This window comes from Natator depressus, chromosome 1, assembly GCF_965152275.1.
Source record: "Natator depressus isolate rNatDep1 chromosome 1, rNatDep2.hap1, whole genome shotgun sequence".
Taxonomy (NCBI): domain Eukaryota; kingdom Metazoa; phylum Chordata; order Testudines; family Cheloniidae; genus Natator; species Natator depressus.
The window spans coordinates 145,267,338-145,276,935 of NC_134234.1; the positions used below are offsets into that span (position 1 = coordinate 145,267,338).

Genomic DNA, 9,598 nt, shown 5'->3' on the forward strand with positions numbered 1-9,598 from the left:
CCTGTGAAATCTGGTCTTGTGTGTACTTTTACCCTATACTATGCAGATTTCACGGGGAAGACCAGTGTTTCTCAAATTGGGGTCCTTACCCAAAAGGGAGTTACAGGTGGGTCACAAAGTTATTTTAGAGGGATTGAGGTATTGCCCCCCTTACATCTCCACTGCCTTCAGAGCTGGGTGTCTGGAGAGCAGTGGCTGTTGGCAGGTGCCCAGCTCTGAAGGCAGGGCCCAGCCAGCAGCAGCACAGAAGTAAGGGTGGCAATACCATACCATGCCATCCTTTCTTCTGCACTGCTGCCTTCAGAGCTGGAGAGTGCCAGCTGCTGGCTGAGGGCCCAGCTCTGCAGGCAGCAGGCAGAAATAAGGATGGCAATAGCATACCTTGCCATCCTTACTTCTGTACTGGTGCTGGCGGTGGCTCTGCCTTCACACCTGAGATCCTGGCCAGCAGCCACCTCTCTCCAGCTGCCCAGCTCTGAAGGCAGCACCACTGCCAGCCGCGGCACAGAAGTAAGGGTAGCAGTAACGTTGCGACCTCCCCACAACTCCTTTTGGGTCAGGACCCCTACAATTACAATACCCTGAAATTTCAGATTTAAATAGCTGAAATAATTAAATTTACTATTTTTAAAAACCTATGACCATGAAATTGAGCAAAATGGACCGTGAATTTGGTAGGGCCCTACAAATGATAAAAGTGCAGATTCCAAGCAGGAGGGAGAGCTTAGCAGGACTGGGGCTCCTGGGTGCAATGACAGTACAAATTATAAATAACAATAATGTTCGCAGTGTTGTTGTAGCCTTGTGGGTCCCAGGATATTAGTGAAACAAGATGTGTGAGGTAATGCCTTTTATGGGACCAACTTGCATTGGTGAAAGAGCCAAGCTTTCAAGCTACACAGCGCTCTTCTTCACCTCTGGACCAGATCTGTGTAGCTGCAAAGCTTGTCTCTTTGGCCAACAGAAATTGGTCAAATAACAATACTCTCAGTTATAACAGGGTTAATTCAATAATACCAGAAGAGTACTATAACTGAGAACTTAACATTTGTATTTACAAAGCCTGTAAGCTTTCTAGCTGTAGACCACCTTAATGCCACCAGTCTACATACTGATGCTGCTTTATTGCGAAATATGCAGACTAGGGGTGCTTATTTCACTAGATACTTTTCCACTGGCAAGTCGTAATAGGCAGTTAATGACCATGTCTTTGGCCTTGGTGGTCTCCATATGCCTCTCCCGTGATATCTGCATGCTGATTTGGTCTACGTTGGTCATGATGAGCTCAGAGGCCATGATCTGAGTGGGGGATGCGCTGTTGACCATGCTGTCCATGATATACTGTTTGTACAACTCCACCACTTTCTGCTCTAGGTAGTCATTCAGTATTGAATTGGAGAGGGGCTGCTGGTGTTGCATTATGCTGGTCACTCGCCAGCATGACGAGTACCCTTGGACGGGCTTGCGAATGAGGTCATTGGGTGGCATCATGGATTCCATAGGCGGAGGAATCTCTGATGACTCCAAAAATGGGCCTATCCCACTGTCACAAGTAAAATCTGTTGTTACTGAGCTGATAGGCATCACATGGCCACCAGCGATATGCAAATCATTGTAATTCTTGCAAATGCTTTTACAGGAAGAAGGAACCAGGTAGGTATCTCTACTTGTGGATCCTCCAGCCATATTCCCAGCTGGAGATGTTTGCCTTTCAAACTCTGGGCTCTGAATAACCTGCGGTAAAGTCTCTTTCTGTCTTCCATTGTGTTTGCTTCCTTTTGAACGGACTGAAGAAAAGAACTTGCCCACAGACCACCTCTGAAAGAGACTTCTGCCCTGTGTTTCATCCATGGAGGAATAGGTAAAGCCACACATGGCACTCATCTCATGCACCTTCTCCTCTGCTTCTCGCTTTCTGTAGAGCTTGGAACTCAAGAAGTCCTCACAAAAATAGGGGATTCCACAAAGATACCCTTCTGACAACATTCTTGAAAAAAGAGGAAATAAGACATCAAAGATTAAATTAGATCATAAACCAACAGGAAGACGGAACAGAAAAACAACAAGAAAAGGCAAATAGTTCATTTGTTTGTAAAAAGACTTTTGTATTGATTATGTTCCCCCTGAAAATCTGTTATTGGTTGCATATAGATTAGCTTCAGATCAGGATATTACCATGGGAGTTTACCACTTTTTAAATGGCTTAAATGAATGCAGTGAGCAGCTAGGCTGCTAACTGTGATGTTAGACCAATCACATAAAATAATTTTATGTACACCACTATATGCAATATACTGTGTTTTTGTTTTATAAGGATATTTTGTGCAATGGCTTGTGGTTTATATCTATATGGTTTCTGCAGAAAGTGTATTGATTTCAGTGGGTGGCCATAAAAAGTGGGTTTTTTCCATTCTCCATGCACATTCAAGCTATGGGGTTTATTCCGAAACTTGAAGGCCTTCACATGCCACCGTTTGAAAACGTGGATCTCACACTCAGAATGTGAATCTGACTTCTTCCTTCTTCTCAGGCTGAATAATTGTTATTTTCGTGGTTTCTTTTTAATTTAAAAAAACCCACCATAGAGTGATTATACAAATTTCTGTACTTGGACTGGCTAATATTGGTTATCAGCCAGTCTGAATGGTCACTTTGAGTTCCCAAATTGAGACAGCTAGGGCCTGGTTTTCAGACATTCTCAGTACCCACAGCTCCTGTTCACTTTGGTTGCAGTTTTGGATGCTCAGCAGTTCTGGAAACAGGGCCACACTATCTCAAGTCAGACACCCAGAAATCAAGGCTCCCAAAATCATTGGCTAGTTTTGAGAATGTAGACCATACAGTATAGGTACAGAAAAATAGCCATACAATGATTATTGAAATCAGACACTTAGAAAGTAGTCAGAGTGCATAGTACTGTGTAACTGGGAGACACATGCATCGCTATGCACCAGCAAATGTTCAGCCTCCCAGCACATTCAATTTCAGTATAATTATTCATAATTATGCAACAGTTTTTCTAAACCAGTGGCAGGAAAATATCCTGTAAGAAAGGGGTCCTAGACCAGTCCCACGTAGTGGAGCAAAGAGGAAGTTAAGTTTTACCAAGCAGATTTCACATGTCCAAATCATTTTTATAGTATAAAACTACCAAGTGACCCATGAGAAATTAAATAGTCTTCATTTTAATAGCATGTAGAACTCTTCATTTAACATTTAATCCAATTATAAAATGCAATAGGCACGGATATTGTCTCCACAGGGAGGAACACATGTTATAGATATTTTTCAGTTTATTTGACTGTTTCAGAACACCAGAACTGAGAGCACACAAGTGATTGGGAAATGCTTATACAAACTGTGAAAGGAGAGGTGGTATCATTATGTGGCCCATGGGATACTACATGCCAACTTTGTGGTTGTCACTCATTATCGGTGGGTGTGATAGGGCTTTCACCTCCTCCAAGAGCCATTCCTTGCATTACAGCAGCCATTGCAAAATGTTGCAATACATATTGGACAAAGTCCTGGTCTTGGCTATGGAAGTGTCCTCAGAAACTGGGGCAGAAAGGAGCTGTCAGCAGGAGAGAACAGGCCCGTCTGTGCAAAGAACCCATTCTGAGTTAGGAGGGAGGAGAAAGTAATTTACCCAGGGCCTCTCAGAATGTAATCTGTGTGTGGAGATAATATCTACATACATATGTTAGGGACTCTGAGTCCTGGCTGTCCTCTGTCCCTGTGGCAACTCTATGTTTACCTCAGCCCTGTGACTGCAGTAACAGCAGTTAGCAGAACACGGGAAGAGACATGGACTAGTGTCCATGGAGGGTTCCTGAGAGGGGGAGATCTCTTTCCCATGAGGACAGCTTGCCCTCTCAGATGACTGGTTTCTAGCATCCCTTCCTTTTAAACAGCTACAGAAACCCTATCTGGAGCTTAATTGCCCTTAGGATTAATTGCTGCTGGTTTACTTTATTTATTAGCCACACTAAGAGAGCCATGAAAATCTACTGCAGAATGCCAGATAAATTCTGCTTCCCTCATAGCAGGAGGAGATGCCAAAATAGTTCTCTCCTATAGTCTTTCACAGGAAACAGTAGAGTGTTGACTTTAACTTTGGTCAGAGCAAATGTGGAATTATTGTGATACTGACCCATATACTCATTTTTGGTGTAGATATTGAGAAATATGTAAAACTATATTACATGATCTATCCCATTTCTAATCACTGTACATAGGCTGTGCCCAGTTTATGTAGCATGTGTCATCATTGTTTTCCCAGCTGCCAGATGTACCATTCTTCTATCACAAAGTGATATAGCAGGGAACTGAAACTGCTGGTTTCATTTCTTTGGCCAAATTCTGTAGTTCTTATTTTCAGGGTCAGATCACACCCAGTGCTGAGGTGGGGGAACCCAGAAAACTCATGAAACTGAGCAGATTCAGACCGACAGACTACTTGGAAAAATCTTGTTGGCTGAGTGGGCTTTACCCTCTTGCTCTGTAGAGGATTGTTTCCCTTTTAGCCTGCAGATGTTCCCAGGTCTTCAAGCGAAATCGTGCTAAGGTGAGAGGCAATTCTGAGGGCCTGGACATTTACACGGAAGCTCAATACATTCATGTTATCCCCTCCATCCTCTGCCCATCAGTTCAGCTAGAGGCAAGTTGCCATGGTCTCACTACTGGCAACTGGCCACACAGAGGGGATTTGCATGTGGAAAGGGTCAGCATTATTTCCTGCAGGTGCTTTTTCTTTGGTAAGGGAAGAACAGTTATTCCCAGTTCCATTTTCTCCTGCCTCCAATACACATGCACACCACAGAGTCCCAAATGCACAGAGATTGTGTATAAGGGATTCCACAGAGTTGGAACGATGAGGATTTCATGCTCCTTTAGATCAGTCTATTTTTCTCCTATCCTTCCTTGAAAAATTCACATGGATGTTTCATTCCATGGGGGACAGAGAGAGCAGATGGCCTAGTTCATGGTCTTTACTCTTGACATGTTTTGCCTGAGACAGGGCTGCCGGATTTTTCCCTTGCTTGGCTGGTATTTTTTACTATGGGTGACTGATTAAATTCTAGAGGAATACTAGCACAGCTTGCACTGGGGAGGAATAAAAGAGGCACTGCCTGTTGTAAATCTTTACTACCTTTATATCTTTTCGGTTTTTAAAACCAAATCCCTGGCATATGCCTTAACCTGGGTATTTTCTGCATTTCAGTGGAGAGACGAGTCGACCCTTGATCTCTGCTGCTAGCATTAGTGTGACTACAGTGAGCCTCTGCGCAAATATCCAGAATCCAGCAATATCATAGGCTTTCTCAGACTGACAGATTCACTGCTTGGAGATGATGGCAGTGTGTGTACAAAGAGCCCAGTGCACAGCTGATAGAGAAGCTACATAACAACATAGAATTGAACTGACTGCCTAGCCTAGGCTAAGCAAGAGCCTGGAGCAATATATATATATAAGAAGAGTAATAATAAAATCTGCTTGTCCCCTAAAAAGCCTGAGTGAGGTAGAAGATTTCTAGATAAAGCGAAAGGAATGTAGTACAGCCAGTGGGCACAAGGATATGTGGGATGAGGCTTTTAGAAAGGGATGGACACAAATACATTTGGGACCACAATGTGTCTGGCATCCAGGCTCCCAAAGTATGGTCCTAAATAACGTTCTAGGTGTTCTGTTTGGTATCTGGAGTTCAGCTTCGTATGTGATCCCTATACATACACAAGTTCTTCTAGCTGGCTTCCTAGAATTACAGGTGCAAATAATCCCTTCTCCCTTCATGGAGGGAATGAAAATCCTATGGATCCTTTCCGGAAATCCTCTCCCACCCCCTAGGACGCCGAGAAGCCCTTCCATGAGGTTAGGGATCCTGGTTGGGGGATGGGAGGATGTAGAGCCAAGGCCCACCCTATGCGGAGTTTATACAAAAGTTATAGTGACCATCAGTATTAACTTTATACCTTATGGCACTCTTACTTCCTACTCCCATCTTGAGGAGCTATAGCTGGACGTGGAGCCCTGACAGTGCAGTGCCTGTGGAGGCCTCACTGGCAGGATCCACAGGGGGCTAGGGAGAGCCAGGAAAGAGGGCGGAGCCATACAGTTTCCATGAAGATGGCCATGCCCGTGGTGGATTCCCTGACATCCCCAGATTTAGGAAACTGAACCTCCTGCTCATGGCTTAAATTCATCTGGAGCTGTCCGGAGCAAAGCTCTGATCAATATTTTCAAACCCACAGGACAGAAACCCTGAGCCCTGGGGAGCTCCAGGAAATACTCTATGAGAATTTAAGCCCTGCTCCTGCTCATCTGATGAGGAGTAACTTGCCCCCTTCCACTCCCCAACACGTACACAATGGAACAGTCTTGTACAAATTCTCCATGGGGAACTCCAATAAGTTTCCAGTCCCCTATACCTTTTTGTCGAATGTGGTCTTTATTTCAGGTCAGAAAAGGTTCTCTGGGCCATCCACTCTAAACTGCATTTTGCAAGACTCTTTGCTGTGTACATCTGAAAAGCCCTATAGCAAAGCTGTTGTTGAATATTTACAGTGACTGTGCCTCAAGTGCTTCTATTTGGAGTTCATTATACTGCTCTGTTGCCATTATGGCTAAGAACCTTTCCAAATATCAAATAAACATTTTTCTTCATTAGCCTCAGACAAGATCTCCTTTGCCTACTCCCACCTAAAGCTAGGAGTTATATCCTTCCCTTGTGTATAACTTTCTTAAAGGTGTTTGCCAGCTGTAAGCATGATTCCTCTGAATCTTCTCCTTGTCTAGATTACAATTACATGGGCCAAATTTTGCAAACTAGCTGCCTACATTATACAAAATATGCATTTGCCTGCACCAAGGGGGTACAAAGGAACATAAAAATTGCCATTCTGGATTGGGCAGTTGCTGTCTCTAACCCAATAACCTGTCTCTGACAATGGCCAATACCAGATGCTTCAGTGGAAGGTGCAAAAAAACTCCACAATGGGCAATCATGGCACAACCTACCCATAGATTAACTAACTCTGCTAGTGTGAAACCGAAGCCCAAGGGTTTCAGCCCCTGAGTCCTGTTGCCCAGGGCTGAAGCTGAAGCCTGAGCACCGCTTCGGCTTCAACCCCAGGCGGTGGGGCTCTGGCTTTAGCTTTGGGAGGTGAGGGTCAGGCTTCGGCTCCAGCCCAGGACCCTAGCAAGTCTGACACCAGCACTGGTGACCCCATTAAAACCCACTGGCAACCCACAGGTTGAGAACCCCTGTACTATACAATTTAGAGTGATAAAATCTTTGCTTCTACATGTCTCTCTTCTAAGTAAATTGAAATCTCTATTTAGTCAGTCTTAACTTTGTGGATTTTGTATGTGCATTTTAAATCTATATCCATGTTGTGACAGTTCATTAATATTTTGCATCTCAAGTAATTGGAATGGGGGAAATGGATTCATGTGCTCTTGTTACTGAAAGTGTTACACTTACCAGGAGTGTGGGACAGAGAAAGAGCTACAGTACATTGCTATTGAAATGATTGCCATTTTATGAAGAGTGAACAGGAGGAAAGTGCATGAACCTGACCATGGAATGAAAGGGTTACATCTGCTGGGGACTAAATGTAAGAGAGAGAAAGAGTGTGTGTGTGCGTGTGTGTCTGTGTGCGTGTGTGCACACTCCTGACTTTCCTGTGAGTCTAGAAAATGCAAGGATTAAAGGTCCTACAGGTAATATTTATTTTAACCATAATTGGGTTGCTCAGAAAAATTCTAAACCTTTTGGCACAGATATACAATATCCATTTTTTACTTGGGGGAAACAATCTGCATATGCAGTACTCTACCTCTAAGCTGTCGCTTGGATAACTTCCTAACTCATACATACACATCAATGAAAAATGGTATAAATACCAGCATAAAAGCAGCATATTCAATTACACTTGCTTTAAAAGTATTACATAATGTAGATTATTATTATTTTATTGCTTGTATTATGGTAGTGCCTAGAGGCCCAGTCATGTACCAAGACCCCACACAGGATCTGAGTGACTGTTTTCATATCCTTAAGCCACATCAAAGACTAACTATTGTGACTCATAGTTTTGGAGGCAGATACACTAGCCTGGAGTTTGTAATATACTTACCAGTTCTGAAGGAACCAGAAATTGCATGTGGAAATTCACAGAAGCTATGTAAAATCCTTGAAAACCTATACTGTCCACATGCCAATCAGACAAAGATTATCTGAATTTTACCAATGTGATTGCCAATCAGACACTAACAAGCCAAGTGGAGAGGCAGCAAAAACATTTACAGAGAATTGTACAGTGCATAATGTGTTTTAGTTCTTACCTTCAAGAGCTTAGCTGCTTACCTGAGACAGAAGATACACAACAGGAAATGACCATGCAGAGAAAAATTGTAGTTCTTCCAGACAGTTTAAAAGTTCACTTGTATGTAGCTTTTTTTACATTGCAAAGATGACATGTATTTTGTTTCTCACTGTCCATTACTCAGAAGAATTAAAGGGAAGTCCCTGGGAGATTTGGAGGTTTTATAACTGACTTATTAGAATCACACCATATTAGACCCTTTCTTCCTCTTTTTATGCCAAAATGAAACTGTGTTGTGAAACTAAATGTTGTTAAAATAGTATATTGCAACATAACACGTGTGTACCCATCAGCCTATGCTGCCAGTTCCGTAAAGAGAGATGTTAATGAAATGAAAAAATATAGCAATCTGAGAGAGTTTGATAATCTAGAATTCAGTTGTGTCTTACCCCAGCTTCACTCCATTTATGTAATTTTCCATCTTTACAGAGATGGTAAGTCACCATAGGACCAAACAGGAATCCATTCCTTAGCAGGCACACGGTCTCATAAAGACCCTATTGCATCTAGTCTACTGCCAAATAAGCCAGTACACGATGCTACTGGCACATCTGAATTGACCCCACAAAACTGAGTAAGAGTTAGCTGAAAGGGGGTTATCAGATTTCTATACTAAGAAAATGATTGCAAACTATTTTCTTCCTGTCTCTCTTTTTTTTTTTTAACTAAAACCTATATTATTTTTCTTTAAGGAAGTCTAAGGTTTTATTAGAAGCACAGAACTCTATCTGCTAACCAGCTGAGGTATATATGCAGGTATATCATGTAGCATGATTAAGCTATGTAAGTCACTTGGAAAGACTGGAATCAACCAAAAAGACTGAGGTCTGTGCTACCCTGGGGCACTGTGGGAAGGACAGCCTACCTTATCCCTTCATCTGTTCAGGAGAAATTGTACTGTACCATGGAACTGTTTTCATTAGATGATGATGGCTTTTCCACAGAGCCCGATAAGGAACTGCATTTTGCTAGAGCAGGGATGGATTCTAAAGAAAAATCTGAGATAGGTAGATAGTAGTCTTCATTGTGATAATACATACACATCCCTTGAAACTCAAATTCATTAGACCCCACCTTATGCTACTTCAGAAGCCAGTGTCTCATTTTTTCATTTAGTCCAACTTTAAGACTGAGTAGCAATAATATACAATGTCCTCTTAACCTTAGTCAGATATCCCAGCGCAGATATCAGTTTTCACACTCTGGGTTA

The 9,598-nt window shown here is 42.6% G+C and overlaps 1 protein-coding gene across 1 annotated transcript; it reads right to left on the reverse strand.

Moving 5' to 3' along the window:
• Positions 1-731: 731 nt before the first annotated feature.
• Positions 732-8,469, reverse strand: TASL (TLR adaptor interacting with endolysosomal SLC15A4). The gene is made up of 2 exons (XM_074946211.1): positions 8,370-8,469; positions 732-1,987 (listed from the first exon to the last, which is right to left on the reverse strand). Exon 2 carries the CDS (start codon positions 1,984-1,986, stop codon positions 1,123-1,125), a length of 864 nt encoding a protein of 287 aa, XP_074802312.1. The 5' UTR covers position 1,987; positions 8,370-8,469; the 3' UTR covers positions 732-1,122.
• Between the last annotated feature and the right edge of the window lie 1,129 nt (positions 8,470-9,598).

Coding starts and splice junctions, on each gene's coding strand:
- TASL (XM_074946211.1), bottom strand. CDS start 1,986: ATGTTGTCAGAAGGGTATCTTTGTGGAATCCCCTATTTTTGTGAGGAC.